General features: G+C 36.7%; 1 protein-coding gene across 3 annotated transcripts in view; it reads right to left on the bottom strand.

The window, feature by feature from the left end:
- The window catches only part of vps8 (VPS8 subunit of CORVET complex), a 178,543-nt gene that overhangs the window by 29,600 nt on the left and 128,270 nt on the right, over positions 1 to 20,673 (bottom strand). For all 3 annotated transcript variants that reach the window (XM_052126503.1, XM_052126502.1, XM_052126505.1), the window contains 3 exons: positions 14,525 to 14,694; positions 9,007 to 9,175; positions 5,758 to 5,811 (listed from right to left, as the gene is read on the bottom strand). In XM_052126503.1, coding sequence (XP_051982463.1) covers positions 5,758 to 5,811; positions 9,007 to 9,175; positions 14,525 to 14,694 — 393 coding nt within the window. The remainder of the gene's footprint in view (positions 1 to 5,757; positions 5,812 to 9,006; positions 9,176 to 14,524; positions 14,695 to 20,673) is intronic.

Genomic DNA, 20,673 nt, shown 5'->3' on the forward strand with positions numbered 1-20,673 from the left:
TGTATCGCCACTTTTTCTCTTTTTCCTGAATCACTGTTGTTGCCATGTTAGTTCAGTTTTATTTAATTTTTTAATTTATTTATACTGTCCTTCTCTCTCAAGCCCAGTATAACATCCATTAGTTTTAAGTGTGTGTGTGTATGCATGTATATCTACACTGTGTGTGTGAGTCTGTATGTGAGTGTACGTGTATGTGGATGTATGTATGTATATGTTTATATATCATGTGTGTGTGAACGTGGCTATGCACGCGGGTATGTGGCTATCATGTCTATATGGGTACATCTAAAGGGGGGTGGGGGGGTCTTCCCGGTACAATTTAACTACTCCTTTATGGTTTCATTACTGGTTCTGTAATGGTTTGCTTGCTTATCTGGACATTTCTTGTAATGCCACCTCATAGTCCATGGGGTGCTGCTGTAATGTATATTGTGCTTGTCCTGGAAAAACTCAATAAAGAGATATAAAAAAAAAAAATCAATAAAAATATAATTGTTCATTGTTCATAGTGTATTAACTAATGTTAACAAACATGACTTTTGATTTAAAAAATGTATTAGTATATGTTGAAATTAACATTAACTAAGATTATTAAATGCCGTTAAAGTATTGTTCATTGTTAGTTCTTGTTAACTAATGTTGTTAGCTTATGTTAATAAATGGAACCTTATTGTAAAGTGTTACCTGATCTATTCAAAAATTAAATGCTACATTCCAGTCTCCTTCACACCAATAAGAATAATTTAATCACTGGTTTAATCATTGGTTTGTTTGAAATGAGCCGGTGATCCAAAATCTCTTAGTCCCTGTCATCCTTCAATGATTTCTCCAGTCCTAAAGGCATGAAGCTGAACACACCCTAAATATCTGCCTCCCTCCACCCACTCCAAAGATGGTTTTCAACAGAATGTTCCAGAACAAAAAAATGTATCCGCACTGGGCCACTATGTATAATCGGAGTCTCTTTTGGCACAAAGGACAAATGCTGCTGTCACTGCAGAGGAATAAATGCAATTATTGAGGCCTCCCTTAACCAGAAAGATCAACATTGGCTGTGAGCTTTATGGAGGACAAAACATGCAAAAATAATAAATAAATACATAATTAAATAAATGTAATAATAATAAGAAAATAAATAAAGGAATAAATGTCTTGATTAAACAATTATAATTAGTTTTTAATTAAAGTTATTCCTGAATTTATTTTTGTATGACCTTTTGTTCCTTTATTTATTATTTTCTCTTTTTATTTATTATTTTCTCTTTTTATTTTTATTCTTCAAAACATTTTTTATTCTTTCATTTGTTTTAGTTTTTTTTATTATTTATTTATGCATTCATTAATTTTTATATTTATTTATTCCCACATGTATTTATTTCTATATTTAAATATTCCCACATTTATTTATTTTTGTATTTATTCTTACATTTCTGTCTCTTGTATGATAATGATGTGGGTGGGTCCTGCTTACCATTGGGTTATTGTAGATTGAAGCGTGTGCTCGATTACTCTTGACTTGTTTTGATGTGACGTTAGGTCATAGCCATATCGCGTGTAAACTAAAGCTATTTGTGGGGCTAAAAACATAAGAGCTTAAGTCAATCCAAGATTTATTGGTTATACTACAATCACAAAATAAATGGGGAGCTGTTTCTTCAACAAAACCACAAAATGAGCAAGTTTCATAAATGATATGATTTAACCTTGTCCTTTTCTTTTTTTTCTGCGTATATAACTTCATATTTTGATGTCTGCAAATCCATAATATTGTTTTCTGTTGTTATGATTGTTCATTGTAAAAGATACAACCATGCTTAATTTCCCTGATCGTTTATGTATGTATACATCTGCAATAAAAAAATACAAAAATCTATAGCTGACTCTTCACATATATCTAGAGAGTTGCGCAACTTGCGAATGAAGTCGATAACCACGCATCAAATAACTGTTAATAAATGTTTCATTTAAAGTAGAGGTGCTTATTGATGTTTTAGGAGAGCTCTATGCTGGCATGAATGTCGTAGCACATCCTGGATTGTTAAACTCTCTGCAAAACATTTCCCTGCGTATTCAAAATCTGTGCGAGTCAGAGGGTGCTAAGGTGGGACGTCCATCTGCTTCCGATAAGTATATTGAGCTCTCATCCAATGATGCACTGGAGCTCCGCAAGGACCGCCTCCCTCATTTCCATGTTGCACACAGAAAAGTTTAAATAAATACATGTATAAATAAATAAATATATATGGGAATATATAAATATGGAAATAAATATATGTGGGAATAAATAAATATAAAAAAGAAATTAACACATAAATAAAAAAATATGCAAAATAAATGAATAAATAATTAAAAGTTAAAAAGAATAAAAATAAAGTTAAAAATAAATATAGAAAATAATAAAGGAATAAAGTCATACAATCATAAATTCCGGAATAAATTTAATTAAAAACTAATTATATTTGTTTTATCAAGACATTTATTACTTTATTTATTTGTTTATTATTACATTTATTCATGTATTATTTATGCAGGTTTGGGCCTCCATAGAGCTTGAGCTTGAGGATGACAATTATCCAAGACAGTGTTGCAAGAACAGCAGGTTAATTTGGTGAAGCATTTATTAAATCTGTTATTTACACACAACTAATTTAAATAAACCAATTACAAAGTTTTTGATAGATCAATGGCTTTTTTTCTTCTTCTTAAAAAAGAATCTACCAGTAAAAAGCCACTTTTCCATACTCTGAGACATCAGTAGAATCTCTGTAGGTGCTGAAATCATTTAGAGAAAAAATATTAATAGATCTGCTGTTTGCTCCTTCCTCTCAGTTAACATCAGCCACTTCTAGACCAGTAGTGTTTTGTTCAAATTAAACAATGTCTCTTAAAACTATGAAGTGACTAGAAAAAAGTATGAGCCCCATCAGGGAAAACTTTTCATCAACATCTGTTCTGATTTGGATCAGATTACAATGAACAAACAAACCTGCCTTACAATTGCAGGTATATACAACTCCAGGCATTCAACAAGTCAGGACAAACATTTCATTCAAGATCCTGGAAAGCATTTTTTGTAAAATGTTTGAGAATTTATTTGTGACTACTAAAAGCAGTCTTACATAGTCAGACCTCGGACTACATGGCAAGAGGTTCAGTCCACAGAACTGCCCACTTAGACAGGAAGAGACTAACCACCATTTGTTTGGTTTTCACTTGCAAATTAGGGGCAGGTTTGTCTAAAATATATAATGACACAAATAATTACCACTTTTTGTCACTGACCTAGCAAATTTAGGCAAATCCAATGATTAATTTCTCCTCTAAAGCACTCGTTGTATCAATCATCATAAAACACCTCTGTTTCCAGACGGAACATGAAAAAAACATGTGCTTTTACTCATGGAAATTGCAGAACGTCAGCCAATTAAATTAGAGCTTGACAGATCAAGAAAGTACTTTTCAGTTTTGTGAAATCTTAAGGCTAAAAGTAGCTGCTAATGTGAAAATTTAGAAGCAACTCTTAAAAATGAGGGGCGTGTCACTGCTAATTTTATGACTAGTAAAATTTACATCTAAGAATAATTCATAAAGCATTTTAATGCAAAAAGTAGCTCCTAAACCCACGACAGCTTAGAAGTCATCCTGAGGACTTCTAAATCCCTAAGAGTGTCTCACAAACTATCCAAAGCATGGGTGCTGCCGTCAATAAACATTAAAAAACTATGTATCAGAATATTATGACATTGACCGTTTAAAAATATTACTTGGTTAGAAATGCAGTTACCTCTCCCAAAAATCTGAAAAACCCAATTACATCGGAGATAAAGGTTTTGACAACTCTGCGCTCCCTGGCCACAGCAAAATGATTGATTGATCAGTCTGTCTGTCTATCTATTTTACTTGTATATACGCTCACCGACTACTTTGTTAGGTACACCTGTACACCTAGTTATTCATGCGATTATCTAATCAGCCATGTGGCAGCATTGCAATGCATAAAATCACACACATATGGGTCAGGAGCTTCAATCAATGTTCATATCAACCATCAGAATGGAGTAAAAATGTGATCTCAGTGTTTTCGACCGTGGCATGATAGTTGGTGCCAGGCGAGCTGGTTTGAGTATTTCTATAACTGCTGATCTCCTGGGATTTTCACACACAACAGTCTCTAGAGTTTACACAGAATGATGCCAAAAAAGGCTATGGTAACACAGATAACCCCTCTGTACAATTGTAGTGAGCAGAATAGCTTCTCAGAATGCACAACACGTCAAACATTGAGGCAAATTGGCTACAACAGTAGAACACCACATTGGATCTCATTTCTATAAGTCAAGAATTTACATGTTATGCATTCTGAGATGCTATTCTGCTCACTACAATTTTGCAGAGGGGTTATCTGAGTTACAGCAGTCTATCTGTCAGCTTGAAAAACTATGGCCATTCTCCGTTGACCAAATAGCAGTTCCCTGTCTACCAGTCACTGTGGGCAGTTTAAAAGAGAGCACACATAAAACGTGAGGTCATCCATAGCAATGAGGTCAACTTTGCATTACTCTTATCTTAAGATTTCCTTAGTAAAGCTTGCTCATAGCATTTTTGTGAATACGTTTAAAGCAAAAAATCCTAGCAATGAACTCTTTGGAGATCTCCTAGTGGTAAGATAAAATTCTTTGCAAAAACGGGCCCAGACATTTAGCGAAAGGACTGTGGTTGGTCTGTGGGTGTGCCATCTCAGGCTGAGACTACACTAAATGTAACCATTTGTTCCCATGTATGAAACTTTTGTATGAGTACATTCCAGCATTCAAATCTTTATCTGTGCATGTAAAAGGCAATCATTACCACACAGCAGTTCTAAAGCTTTATGTGATAATTACAGGGTAAGTCTCTACAGGTACAATTCTGTGTGCTAGCAGTAAAATCCAGGCTCCTAACTCTTTCAAAGTCCAAAAAAAGTGCAGAATTTTGTCGGTTACAGATATCAGAGTAATTAGTGATGCTAAAAGCTGAGGGTTTATTGGTGGAGAGAGAGGATGAAGGAATGCTGGGATGAGAGGAATTGGTCAAAAGGTACATGTCACTTCCTTTTTTGTCTTTAAGGCTCACTGTCACATCGCATGAAACAAAGGCTCTTGATCGACGAGTCATGCATGCTCAATGGAAAGAGAGAAAGCATGTCTCAGAGAGAGCTGGATAAGTGGATGAGAGAGAGAGAGAGAGACAGACAGACAGACAGACAGACTGGGCAGGGCTGTTTCATCATTCCTTTCCTGCCAGTAAACAAATGCATGAAAGGAAGGAATGAGTGTAATGCAATCATAAGCAGGCTAATTTGCTTTGAACCAGCAGGGAAAAAGCCATTTGCGTTTCGTGGATGAATGAATCCACAAAAGGCAGAGTGGAAGAGAGCTGTTATTCTCTCTAAAGTACACAACAGAGCAAAGGTGCATCTCTGCAAATGCTGCATTTTGTCAGTTATAGAAATGGGAAAATGCAAGATGACATCAAAGCATCAAGAGTTTATTGTAAAGGCCCTATGCCAAATAAAACGAATGTAAATTCAATTAAGCAAATTAATCTGAAGGTTTGGTTAAATTCTTTTTCTCAGGGATTTGACTAACAAGATAAAACACGAAATGTACTTCACCTCACAAATTAACAAATCCCTTGATCTGACACAAACCCTTCTGGATGTGATCATCTTAATCTAATCGAATACAATCCTGTTGCAGAATAATCCCACTCCTTTACCTTTCTCCGATGAGCCTCTGCCACAATCCCACGATGAGCAGACGTCACTTTGGTCTGAAAAACAAACACAAAGCGACAGGTGAAACATGATTGACAGGATGTGAAAAAAAGGAATGCATTGATACAGACAGTCTCAAATACAGATTTGCTGTGAACCATAAAACAAACCTTTTGGCCCTATTAATACCAATAAATCATTGCTTGAATGCAACATCTTATTTGAGTATTGTTACTGACCATGTGCATCCCTTTATGGCCACAATTTACACATCATCTAATAGCTAAGTCCAGTATGATAATGCACCATGTCAAAATAAATTTCGTCTCAAATGAATTCTGCTTTTAAAAAGTCATTTTATGAACATGATTCACTGTTCTTCAGTGACCTTCCAAGTCACCACATCTGAATCCAATAAAACACCTTTGGGATGTGGTAGAACGGGAGATTCACAGCATGTATGTGCAGCTGACAAATCTACAGAAATTGTGTGATGCAATCATGTCAACATAGTCCAGAGTCTCAAAGGAATGTTTCCAACATCTTGTGAAATCCAAAGGGAGGCCCTACCCAGTATTTGTACAGTGTTCCTAATAAAGTGCTTAGTGAGTGTAGATTCAATTATCAGGATTTGACTGACAGTCGGAAAGCGCTTCAAAGTCTTCTGATGGACATGATTAGCATCCATTTTTTCAAATGTTTACAGAGCGTAGGGATGTGACATAGACAGGTGAGATATTTCATGGCACCTATTTCAGTGATATCTGGCAGGTAATAGGGACATTTTCTACATGTTTTCTCATTACAAAAACTCTTACAGTACATTTCCGTTAAGATTTGATAAGGTACAGTAAATAGAACATATATATGCTAACTGAAATAACCATGGAAGCTAAACAGATAAGATAGGATCCTTGAGTTAGGATATTTCTGTAATATGGCCCCAGATGTTCACGTTTAATGTAAGTAGTAGTTTAGAGTTAGCCTTGTTTGTGCAGTTGAGCTAATACTCTCATTGCACGTTGGGCATCATGCTATCTTCACTTCCCAAAGTATCACCGTGGAAACACCTCTGTCATTAAGGATACTTGCATAACCCTCTTTTATACCTGAAGCCATCAGCCTCCTGTGGTTAAAACTAATACAGGTGCATGTTGAGAAATCCATTTGCATTCCATTAACATACACCAGAGCCACATAAAAGAGCTCCAATTAGTGTGGATAATACATACATCCTGTATGCATATAAAAAATACAAAAATAATATAAAAATGCATATGTGTGTGTGTATGTGAGAGAGAGAGAGAGAGAGAGAGAGAGAGAGAGAGAGAGAGAGAGAGAGAGAGAGAGACAATACTGAATAGAAACATGATTGAATAGAAGGAAAGCCTTTTATACAGCTTCAACCCTAGAGAAAGGTTGTTCTATGCTGATGTCATTATGATGGGAGCATGACTGACGCATTGTAAAAGGATAAAATGGAGGAAGAAAAGAAGTCCAGATGGCGAGTTGTCTACCATTCAGAAATAAATTAAGAACACCTTTAAATACTTGAATTTGAATTGAGGCAGCAGACATGAAACAGAATTGTACTTTGAATTTGGATGTCTAGTTGTAATGCATTAAACAATTTAAATAAAAATTTTCAGTATAAATTACCTACAAAAATTGTATTAAGCAGACAAACTTTAAATCATATTAAAAATGAATGCTTGAAATGCCACATATAGAAACTTTTATTTAATTTATATGTACATTTCATTATATTTAATTAACATTTAATGGATCGTGGATGATCATTAACCTCAAAGTCTTCAAAGTGGAACCAAACGACACGAAACAGGCTTGCAAGAGGCAAATCTTAAACAGAACACCTAAGAATTGATCTGTTCCAGGCCATTTTGTTGTTGTGTTGCAAATCAGTAAATTCCTCTCCCTGTTATTCCAACTGAAATTCCAATTCAATATCCAGTGGGGAGGGCAAATTTTATTCAAAATTCAACTCATGATTTGAAAGGGAGCAAATTCTTTAATTCTGAATTTTTAACAAACCTGCCATATCGAAAGAAGTTCAATGGAAGGACAAACAGCTACTGTATACAGCAGACCTGGGCAACTTATGGGCCAACCCACCACATGGTTTAATATTGCCCGTGGCTCATTTATCCTAAAAGCGTTTTTTTTTCATCATTGGATATTTCAGTTATTTTGCATTGGGCAAAATGAGCATCCACAAGCATTTAACATGCTCAGGGTTTCCAGAACACCCTCAATTTGTGGCTTATACTTGCGCAAATTGGAAATATTCTGCCTGAAGTTATTCTTATTTTGTGCAATCTGGCAGACATGCACATGAGTGCGCTCTTTCTAGCTTTTGCTTTCCCCTTTGAACAAACTTGTCGATCTCTAGTGCAATATTCTGCTCAAGGAAAAGTGATAAATGGCCCCTCTGTGTCCATTCTTAAGGCTGCTTGTGATGTTTGGTGCAACTAGGTTTGCAGGTAAACCTTCTGTGATTAAATAAAATATAAAAGTAGATCTCTGCATTCTTGACACACGAAGGGGTAATCATTGACACGCAAGCAAAACCAAGCATGAGACGAATATGTATATGTATTTTTTATTTGTGCAATTTAGAAATGTTCCCTCACACCTGTATGTTAATCTAACTCTTGCCATAATCATTTACCTTAGTCATTCAGTCTGTTTTATTCAGTTGTGTGCTCATGACCCTTTTAGTGTGTAAACAGGTAATGCTTTGCAACAAACATCAAGTTCTATAATTTTTTTTTTTTTTTTTTAAATAAAACAGACCCCTGATGCAGAGAGTGCTAAATTGAATAATAAATTAACAGGAAAGCAGAGATGGTATAATAAATAATTTATAATAAGTTCCGCCATTATTCAGTTTATTAATTCCTGATAGAAAAGTACCTACCTTTGTAGACCAATACAGTACTGTATGCAATTGCAGAATAGTCCCATTATTCACATATACATTTCAGAAAATTGAGTACACAACTATTTCTGGGCTTAAAAGATACAAAAATCAAAACAATGCGGAACAATGAATCTCAAAAGTAATACAATGTGGCCCCCTATGCACTACTTAAACCCCAATGTGGCCCCTTTACCAAAATAGTTGCCCACCCCTGGTATACAGTCTTAAATATGCATGTTGCAAACAGTAATGAATGCATTATAAACGGCAGCAGAGCACAGTATGTGTGTAACGTTTTTGATTGACTGACCTGTGCTAGAGACGTGGAGCGTGATCGTGAGCTCTCTACACTGGATCTGTCCGCTGGCCGTGAACCTTGACTGGATGTGCATTTGTAACAGCTCCATGAGTGTAGCCTCTCGTTCAAAATCCCCGACTCTTTACGCTGAAGACACAGGCAGTGGTACAGGTGACCACAGCTACACAAGAAAAAGAGTTAAGAATTATGGTAATCCTCATCTGTTTGTGCAGTAAGTAAAGGCACAGAGTTACAATTATAAGCTTATACGCAAGCAACATGTGACATAACTAAAGCACTGTTCACACCACAAGTGACACGCAGTGACAAAGGGGCATGCGTCCTATTCATTTTCATTGAGAACAGAGTGACTTCCGGCGACACAACAAAGTTGAGAATAATGTAACCTTATGGAAATGACGAGCAACATTCAAAGAAATGAGAGTGAAGTCAATGGACCTCACGTCATTGTGATGATACAGAAAAATTTGTATCAGCCCATTAACATTGGCGCAACCAAATGGGAAAACAGGAACAATTAAATGGAAAAAGTGAGAGCACTGGTGTGCTCTTACCAATGCGATCACCAGAGTGAGTGATGGACTGAGCGCCACACTTTCAGACACTAGTTGAAATGCTTTTCCAGTGTATATTCAGCATCCTCATTTATTTTGTTTTATTATGTTTTTTTTTTTTTGTTTAAGTTTGGATGTTTAAAATAAAATACATAACTGCTTGGGGAAAAAAAACATTGTTTGACTGTTAACTAATAATTCCAATATTATTGTCAGATCTGAATTCTCTATTTTCTGTGTAAATGTATTGCCATTTAGAAACTTTCGCTTGCTTTGCTGTTGTTGTTTTTTTTGTGGGTCAAAGAACCGCATTATTTCTGGTGGCTTTTTCTAGCTATTTGGGAAAAACAATCAAATAATTCGGAAGGCCTAGTCCTGTCTGGCACCCAATTATTTCCATTCAGTTATTATTTAATTGAATTTTATATATAAAAATGTATTCTGGGGGCCGCCACCGTTACATCATATATCTCCTTTGAGATACTGTCTTGAGTCGAGAGCAGACAAGGCAAAGGAGAAATTACTGTAAGCGTTCCAATGTTTTATATGATTTCTCTGTTACCACACGTGTTTATATAAAAAAAATGTGTGTAAGAAATTGTCTGCATTCTGAATGAGTTTGATTCATGCGTTGATAGATCTTTCATGAGCACATTTGAATTTTATATAAAACATTCTATCCTGCATAATGTTGATTTCTAGCAGCTAGACTGATTCCTTAACCAATTAGAATAATTTACCAGCAGTACATCTCATCTGTAATCAGAATTTCAAAAGCTATGGTCAGTTGTGCAGTCCACCAATAATGAGCGACAGCATTAGGACTAGGAACACTTAATACCGACATACAGTACAAGGACTAGTGATATTAAACGACAAAGTTGGTGGCAGGTAAAACATCAGTACAAATTCCCAGAAACACACCCCACCTCTGTGCAGAGTCCAAAATTAAGTTTTTGCCAAACCTGCTAAAAGCATGTGAATCGAGAACATTTACCAGTCGTAAATATCTCTTACCGGCCATGGAATATTGTCCCAATGACAACGGAATAATGTTTCTAGCATATTTACAGTAAACAGCGGAGGTCATTGTGTCAATCGCATCATAACTAAGCCATATATTAGCATACAGTGTATTTAAGCAATAAGGCATGATAGGCTGTGCTTATAGTGTGAATATAGTCATTGCTCAAGGGTGCCGTTTCCTCTTCAGCCATGACTAAACTTACCACATAAATAGTCGGTCCAAAATCCCTGATTTCTTCACATCATGAACTCTGCCTTAACATAGATTGTGTTCTGGTTAGGCCTTCACCCATTATTCGCAACCTCGGCATGCTATTTGATCATACACTCTGTTTCGATGCTCATATAAGCCAACTTGTTGAATCCTGTTTTTTTATCAATCTCCATAATATTGCAATAGAACATTTATCTCTAAGCTTTAAAGATGCCGAAACTGTCATCCATGCTTTCATAACCTCTTGTTTAGATTAATGTAACTCTCTTTTTACTGATTTATCAGCTAAAGTGCTACATCGCTTACAACTTGTCAAGTAATTTTTATTTGTATAGGGCCTTTCACAACACACATTGTTTCAAAGCAGCTCTAAGGAAAATCATGCATTAACAGAAACGTAAACTGTAATATCTATAATGTCTTAGCTTCATCATTGTGTAGTTTGATAAAATATGATTGTGAATTGTTTTTAAAAAATAATAATTTTATTTAGAAACCCAGTGAGCAATAGTGCAAACCCTCTTGCTCGTGTTCTGGCACGTAACAAGACATCAGCTCACATCACCCCGATCCTTTACGCCAATGCATACAGTTCAAAATACTGGTCATAGCCTTTAAAACCATTCATGGATTAGCTACTTTATATTTTACAGAATGAATCCATCCTTATGTGGCCGTCTGCACTCTTGCATGATGTACCCAAGTTTAAATTGTATACTTTTATTGGTAGGGGTTTCAGCATTGTTGCACTAAAGCTTTGTATCACTCTGCCCCAAAATCTCAGTAAAGATCTCTCCAGATCTTTAGACCCAATTACAAACTTTATTTACAATATTTTTTTCTAAATCCTGCAATGCTTTTGTCTCTGTATCATACATGTTTAATTTTTGTGTTTTGATCATGCATGCTTGCTTACATTTTACTTTATTAACTTTACAGTGGCAAGAAAAAATATGTGAACCCTTTGAAATTAGCTGGTTTTCTGCATTAATTGGTCATAAAATATGACACAATTATAGACACTTAAGATAACTACACACAAACAATTATAATCTTTCATGTCTTTATTGAACACATTCCAACACCCATCCCTGCATCAGCCAACTTCTACTAAACTTCAGCTAGCACACAGCCACCCTGATATTATCCTGTAGGATATCCTGATAAACGTAGGAATTTATTTTCACCTCGATGATGGTAGGCGGTCCAGGCCCCAAAGCAGGAAATCAGCCCCAAATCATGACACTCCCTCCACCGTACTTCACCTTTGGAATGATGATTTCATGTTGGTTTGTGGTGCCCTCGACACCATGCCGTTTTATGTTTTCTGAATAGTAGACTCATGAATAGAGATGTTAACCAGTTCCAATGATTCCAAGTCTTTAGCTATCACTCTAGGGTTCTTTTTTACCTCATTGAACATTCTGGGGTGTGCCCATTGATTCACTTCTATGGAGAGTAGCCACAGTACTAAATCATCTCCATTTATAGACAATTTATCTAACTGTGGACGAATGAATATCTAAGCTCTTCAAGATAACTTTGACACCCTTTGAAAATGCTATGAGTATGAAGAATGCTAATAAAAAACAAAAAGTAGTGATTTGTAAATTATATTCACACGTTTTTCCTTGTGAATTTCAATGTTTTTTAAAAATGTATTTCAAATCAGATGATTGCAACATGCTCCAAAAAAGTTGAGACGGGCAATTTAAGACTAATAACAATTTGACAAGTTGAAATAACAAGGCGATGTGAAACACGTTAAGCAAGTGAGGCAATCGTGTCATAGTACATAGCCTCCAAAAACAGCTTAGTCCTTCAAGAGCAAGGCTCATTCGAGACTTGTCAATTTGCCAACAGATGCTTCAGCAAATAATCCAGTATTTTGAGAACATTATTCCACAAAGACAAATTGGAAGTATTTTGGGCATTTCAACCTCTAAAGTGCACAATATAGTTAAAAGATTCAAGGAACCATTTTTGAATGCGCGTGATCTCCGATATCTCAGACGTCACTGTCGTAAAAACAGCATTCATCCGTAATGAATATCATGCGCATGGGCTTTGTAAACCTTTGTTAGTCAGCACCACTCGCCTCTGCATCCACAGATGCAAGTTAAGACTTTATTATGCAAAGCAGAAGCTCTACATAAACACTGTCCAGAAGCGCTGCTGACTTCTCTGGGCTCGGTCTCATCTTAGATGGAAAGTAGAACAGTGGAAACATGTTTTTTGGTCCAATGAGTCACATTTCAAATAGTTTTTAAAAAACACAGTTGTCATATTATCTGGGCCAAAGAAAAGGAAAAGGACCATCCAAGCTGTTATCATCGTCAGGTCCAAAAGCCAGTGTCTGTATGGGCCATGGGGTGTGTCTGTGCCCATGGCATGTGTAGCACACACATCTGTGAGGGCACCATTGATGCAGACAGATATGTACAAAATTTGGAGCAGCATATGCTTCCATCCAGCACAATCTTTTCCAGGGACATCTTCAAACCACATACTGGCTGAATAAGAAGAGAGTGCAGGTGATAGGTTGGCATACCTACAGTCCTGACCATCTCCAATTGAGAATGTGTGGTGCATTATGAAGCGCACAATATGGCAACAAAGACCCCGTACAATTGTGCAGCTGAGACCTGCATAATGGATGAATGGGGGAAAATTCCACATTCTAAACATAACAAACTTATGTCTTCAGTGCTTAAATGCTTAATAAGTGTTAATAGAAGAAATGGTGATGTTTCAAAGTGGTAAAAACGTGGCTGTCCCAACTTTTTTGGAGTGTGTTGCAATCATCCGATTTGAAATTACTGTACATTTTCAAGGTACAATATCTTATAATGTATAGTTGTAGTGCTTTCAAAATAGCAAAGGGTGAATATCATTTAACTGATATAAAAACTCATTTTTGTTTTTATTATCATTTTTCATACTGTTTTTTTCATACTCAATTCCATTTTTCATACTGGAATTGTGGTTGTAGGTCTTCTGAGATCTCTTTTTTGCGAGGCATGGTTTACGTCAGCAGATGCTTCTTGTGAATAGCAAACTCAAAATGTCAATTCAATGTAGCTCTAACACACACCTCCAAACTTGCTTCATGCCAGTTTGCCAACTCCTGACACTAATTAGACTTTCTTGACTTTATTAGCCAAAGAGGTTTACATACTTTTTCCAACATACACAATAAATGTTCTAATGATGTTTTCAATTCATACAAGAACAATACAATAATTTGTGTGCTATTAGTTAAAACAGATTGTGTTTGTTAATTATTGTAACTTTGATGATGTTCAAACCAGATTGTAAGACAAATTTATACATAAATGCAGTTAATTCCAAAGGGTTCACATAAATTTTCTTGCCATTGTATATGTTTATTTCTACTTTTTTTTTCTACACTTTTTGAAGTGCCCTTTGGTCATTAAAGTTGCTATAAGTGATAGTAGCCATTCTAGAACTTCCACCAGACTTAGCCATTGAATTAGCTACTCCTGCACTCCAAAGACGCACACACAGACACATTTGAAGACCGGTTAAGAGCAGATGTATGGGGGAGCATCCCCCTGAGCATTTTACCATCTGACCATTAGCATTTTGTGGGGTCAGTTTGCACTGCAACTGTTTTCTTTGTGGTATCAAATAAAAGTATTAGACTGACTTCCTGCAGAAAGCAGAGAATATAAGTGCATTTGTCTGTGTGTACCTGAAGATAATGATCTCCTCCTCACTCTCCTGTCGTCTCTTGTACTGCTGTAAGCAGATGTTGCAGTGATCCTGTTTCGGGTGGAGTCCTCTACTGACCGCCTTACGCAGGTGTGACAGAGACCAGTGAAGATCAGAGTTCAACAGATTGGTGGTTGTCTCCAATAAGGTCTAACAGAAAGAAATACCATTGGAAATATTTTTAAAAGTCAAATCCATGGTGCAGCTGTTAGCACACATTGAGCTGTCTTTCTCAGGCTGGTGATGCATGTGGAAGCTGTTTTGTAGTTGCAAAACAGAAAAAGGATCTACTTCCGTTTTCAGATTTTGATATTCTAGATCAACAGGCCGGAATTTTCTATTGTATTGAATATGATGGATTAGAGCACGACAGAAGGTCACTTAAGCACTGAGGAGCTGGGCCATTCAAAGATTTGTAATGCACGAATGTAGTAATGTACGAAACATAACAGGTAGCCAATACAATGATGATAAAATTGGGCTAATTTTATCATATTTCTAGGTTCTAGTCAGCACTCTAGCTTCTGCATTTTGAACTAACTGAATCTTATTTATTGAGTACATCCTTCAGTACATCCACCCAGTAGTACATTACAATAATCTAGTCTTGAGGTTATGAATGCATGAATTAGCTTTTTGACATCAGAAACAGAGAGCATGTGTTGTAACTTAGAAAGGTGGAAGGATGCTGTTCTACAAACATTTTAAATGTAATTTTCAGAGGATTGATTGCTATCAAACATAACAAACATGTTCTTAACTTGAGAAGATGATGTAACGGTACATCCATCAAGACTCAACTCTAGCATCTTATTTTTTGTTTACTTTATTTTTTGGTCCAATAATTAATACCGCAGTTTAATCAGAATTGAGTAGAATACAATTTGTAAATACACTCTGCTAACTTGGAGAACTGGAAAATGTCACTAGGTCTTGAAGAATTATAAAGCCGAGTATCGTCTGCATAACAGTGAAAACAAATTTCTTGGTTCCCGATGATGTCTTCAAGGGGAAGCATATACAAGGAGAAAAGCAGATGACTAAAACTGAGCCATGCGGCCCTCCGTACTTTACTTCTACGTGATCTGAAAAAATCCTTCTAATACACATACAAAGTGGTAGCTGTCATTTGATAAGATCAAGTCATTTGTAACTCTGGTAAGTGCTGTCTCTGTGAAATTCTTCAGAGATACCATTTCTCTGTAAAAATGAACATAGTTAGGATGTACTTTTCTTGTACCTTAGACATACATGGGAGATTTGAGATCAGTCTATAATAAGCCAACTCTCAGGATTAAGCTGTGGTTTCTTGATAAGCAGTCTGAATTTAAACGTATTCAGACCTGGCAGCTTTTAGAGCCTGTCTTTAGCTAGAGACACTATCCTTCCATGCACCGCGAATCAACACTAATTTTGTACTCTTCCACGCATTTAATTTTCTGAGCTGCTTTCTTAAGTGCATGAGTATGATTGTTGTACCACGGTGAAGGGTTTTTCTATTTAACTTTCTTTAATCAAAGGGGGGCATTACTATCAAGAGTTCTAGAGAAGACAGTGTCCATACTTCCTATGACTAAATACACTTCTTATTAACTTTTTGGCTTAATGAGAATGCGAGACAGGTCTGGGAGATTATTAGTGAAGCTATCTTTAGTGGTCAATAGAGAAGTTCTACCCCATTGATCATTTATTATAGATTGAGGGACCTTATTTTAACAAGAGATGAGGTAATAATCTGAGATGTCATCACTGTGTGGCAGAATTGCAATATTATCAAAATTAACTCCATAAGAGTTCAAAGATTTAAGCCAGGTTTCTGTCAAACAGAGCGGTTCCAAACTATGATCTGTAATACTTTTGTTTAAAATGAGTGTTTTGGATGAAAGATAAGTAATGTTTATTAGCACAAACTTTATAAGTTTTCTTTTTCATTTTCTTGTTTGACATCAATCACATTTATTTTTTAAATGACTTGAAGGTATTATGTTTGGTAGTTTGGGGAACAAACACAATCTAAATATGATATCTAGGTGATACAGACTCTGTATGTTTATATCACCTGTGTGTAGCATCTGGACCAATCAGACACACAATTATTCATTATTTAATGAATAATCCAACAGACGTCTCAAGACCGTAACAAGCAAAGGTCCAAGTAGGCCCAAGCAGACTCTGAGATGTCTGCTCTCCCAATGATCATTATCAGCTTTCACTCTCCCTTTGCTGACACTGGTCCAGCAACTAGTGGACCTCAGAGACATTCCAGGTGGGGGAAGGTAGCCACACGCAAAAGCAAAGGAGAATAACTCACTCCATTCCCCCATAGGAAAGACACATAAAGCCCATAAAACAGACTTTTCTTCATTAATTTATAGACAAACTGTATATACAAACCCCAGGACATTGTGTGTATGATTATTACTGTCTCGTATAGAGTCTTTTGTACTGTATACCGTTGTATGCATGCTTTATGACAGAACCACTAGATAATGTAAAATTATTGGCATCATGCTTCCTATCAAATTAATCCTTGTGTGATGCCCTGCACATTGGTGTAAAACACCTCCTTATAGCATGCATTGTATGCTTGTTATATTAATCAGAGCATAAAGGGGCACAAACTACCAGCTTACTCCAAACAAAGGAACTTTTCCCGCCGGAAAATCGCACCTTTCTCATTGGTCAAGCCAAACTCGAGAGGAGTGACCTCCCTCAGGAGTTAAAGGGCACTGTTGGAGTGACCTCCCGCTCTCCGCTCTTCTCATCTCTCTGTTGCTGGTCATGTGGGACCAGAAACACCCGGTCCGACCACGAGGTCATGGACAGGCAGTCCTCAAACACATCAAGCCATGTGTAATTTCCTCGACCATAACGGAGTCAAACTAACACAAACTAAATTGATTGTAACTTCAACACCATCGATTCAAGTAACCATCAAGACTTTCTCCTGAGACTGCATACAGGCGCTCTCTCAACAGCCAAGGCATTACAAGTATCGTACAATTAACTAACTAAACAGAGGTTTAGTATAAGCTGTGAACCCCTTTGTTAACAAAGGTGCTTTGAAGTAAGAAACTGATGATTTTTTTTAGATGGTTAAATTACTCTTTTCATAGCTTAATTCCCCTGCTCTGTTCCGGTTTCATTCACTTCCACTTTTCAATTTCCCATGTATGCGTGATTTTGTTTGTATGAGTTTGTTTAGATTAGTTATGTGTTCAGTGATTTCGTTAAATAAAGCTTTTGTGTACATTCTTGTGAGTTGATTCTGGTCTGCTTGTAAATCAACATAAATTTAATTATTTGATCACAGCTACATGCCAAGAGAGTTATTTTCTGTGGACATAAAAAATATCCTTTCCAAGAGTAGATAGATGATCAATAATGAGTGTTCTCTGGACGAACAGATTAATTGATTGTAATATTAATTCAGCTACATCAAGTTAGCAAGTCTTTATGTACAGTACATAAAGAACATAAAAAGACATTTCCTTAGTGATGTCTTTTTCAAGATGCCATTCTGCAAATATTCCTACCTTGTGAGTGACATATCCATCTGTCAGATGGGAATGTGCACCGTTTTCCATATACACCTGAAACTGATCCCCTCTCCTCCCATGGCAGCTGCAGAGGGACACCCAAGGGAGACATGCAATGATGGGGAGGAGCACGGATATTTAAGGAGGATTTGTCGGCGGCCCAGCATTGCATGCCCCAGCCAGGGCTGGGAGCACGCTGACACAGAGATCGCTGATATTGATTGTGAGCGCATGAAAACTTGAAACCCTTTACTTTAGTTTTCAATTTGAATAAACAACTACACTCCACTACATCCATAGTAACACAGCTCACTCATCTGCCTTCGCATTGATACGTGTCCTCCATGCCATGGTTGTTTGTTAGAGCACATGCTCATTAGCGGACACAGCAATACACATAAAAGTACCAACATAGGAACGTAATACATTTTAAAATGCATTCTAATTATTGTTTTAGCAATAAATGTGTAATCAAAGTAATTACATTTTATTCATGTCTGTAACTGTAATCAGATGACAACATTTAAGTAACGTTTTACATTACTGCGTTACCGCAATATATAATCTGATTACAGTAACTAACTAATTCATAGTTGTGTTGTGACCAAACACTGGTCACAACACACAGTGCATCGCACCCTGCTGCTTATGGGGTTTCATAGACGCAGACTGGTTAGAGTGCCCATGATGACCCCTGTGAACCATCAAAAGCACCTACAATGGGCACACAAGCATCGGAACTGGACCTTGGAGCAGTGGAAGAAGGTCGCCTTGTCCAATGAGTCCAGTTTTCATTTACATCATGTGGACGGCCATGTACGTGTGCGCCATTTACCTGAGGACCTGTGGGCAATGATCTGCTGCAAAACCCCGGCTATTCACGTGGACATCAATTTGACACGTGCCACCTACCTAAACATCATTGCAGACCTGGTACTAACAACATATTAGGCAGGTGGTGATAATGTTTTGGCCCATCAGTGTATCTCCATAGGGCTATCAGTAAGCAGGACTACTTTAGGTTACTTACACATGCAAATGATGAAGGAACATGTAGTAATGCAAAAATACAGAGCAGGATGTTTCCCAAAAAATCAAGATGAGGCAGAACTTTCATTATATTAAGGGGTCTTGGTAGGCCCAATGCAAAGTGCAGTTTAGTTCCAAGCAACATTAACATAGAATTCAACTGATGTGCAGTCAACATCTGTTTTATAATATTAGTTTTTAATGTTTTTAGATTTTTGTTTCAAAGTTACATAACGTGAAGCTGTTTTTGCACTGATGGCAGTGTTTTCTTTCAATTGTTATCTTTTGGTTTCTAAATAAAACTGTTAAAGTTCTAATTAAAAAGAGAGAAACAATAAAATAAAAATAAGGTGTAGTACCTTTTATTTTTGAAATATTATATTCACTGGATTATCCCAAATAGGCATTATCCCATGATCATTTACTGCAATTCAATTCATGTCACACACATAGGGACATATCACCCCCACATATATAGCTCAGGACTGGAGAGAAAGAGTGAGAAGTTAAGAAATATTAAACAATACTGTGAACATACATGTCAAATAATTTCACTAGCTATGGGGACAATTCACACAATGTGTGTGTATGTGTGTGTCAGATGTATGTCTGGACAAGTTTATCTTCCTCAGGGATCCAGTGTGTGCTTTTACGCAAGTGTTATTTATGTCTCAATTTTGTGGTTCAGTGCTGTAATGGCAAGTAGAGTGTCTCTGAGGCAACTGTGTATTTGTGTGTGAGAGGACAGGGGAATCAGGTGCCATTCTTGCCCCTTCCCTTCTATTTTCTCTGAGTGACAAGCTGCAAATTTCTACTGGTCATGGAGAGGTAGAGTGCAAACACACCCACACAAGTATTAACAAAGCCAAACTGATACAAAAGACGGAAACATAGCCTTCTATAGTTGCAGATAGACAGAAATAAAGAGACCCTTTTCTTTGATCCTTTAAAAAATGTAATCCCTTTTAATGTCTCGGTAATGAATATAACCTTGGTTCCCTGAGATGGGGAACAACACACAGCATCAATAGCAACAACCCAATGATAGAGTTTTGGAAATGGCCAAACACTTTGCGCTGCCTCCAAAGCAGACAAAGAGCTGATTTGACAGCCTGTATTGACTTGCTCGGCCAAAATACACACACAATGCCCTCACTAGAAAAAGCATGTTTAGCCTTGTTGGACTCAAGCAGAGGAGGGGAGAATGCATGTAAAGTGACAATGTGAGCACTGAAGGGAGTGACCAAAATGTTGGCCATATAACCTTGTGAAGGATTTTGTATGACTCCTCATTGTACGAACATTAATTCTTTATACTCTGGTTCTGAATAACTTTTAATGACAGTGCTCTGCTAAGGAGCTTTAACCTTTATTCTAAACAATAAAGTTGTCTGTTTGTTAAGGGGATTTAAGAAACTGCTGCTTTATCTGAGGGGATAGGATGAACTCAGAGATATGAAGTGAAGCAAGGGGGTGAAAAGATAACTAAGAGTTAGAGAAAAACAGGATGCCTTATTTGCATAAAATGTGTTAAGTTGTGATGGACAAAAATAAAGATGAT

Source organism: Xyrauchen texanus, chromosome 5, assembly GCF_025860055.1.
Source record: "Xyrauchen texanus isolate HMW12.3.18 chromosome 5, RBS_HiC_50CHRs, whole genome shotgun sequence".
Taxonomy (NCBI): domain Eukaryota; kingdom Metazoa; phylum Chordata; class Actinopteri; order Cypriniformes; family Catostomidae; genus Xyrauchen; species Xyrauchen texanus.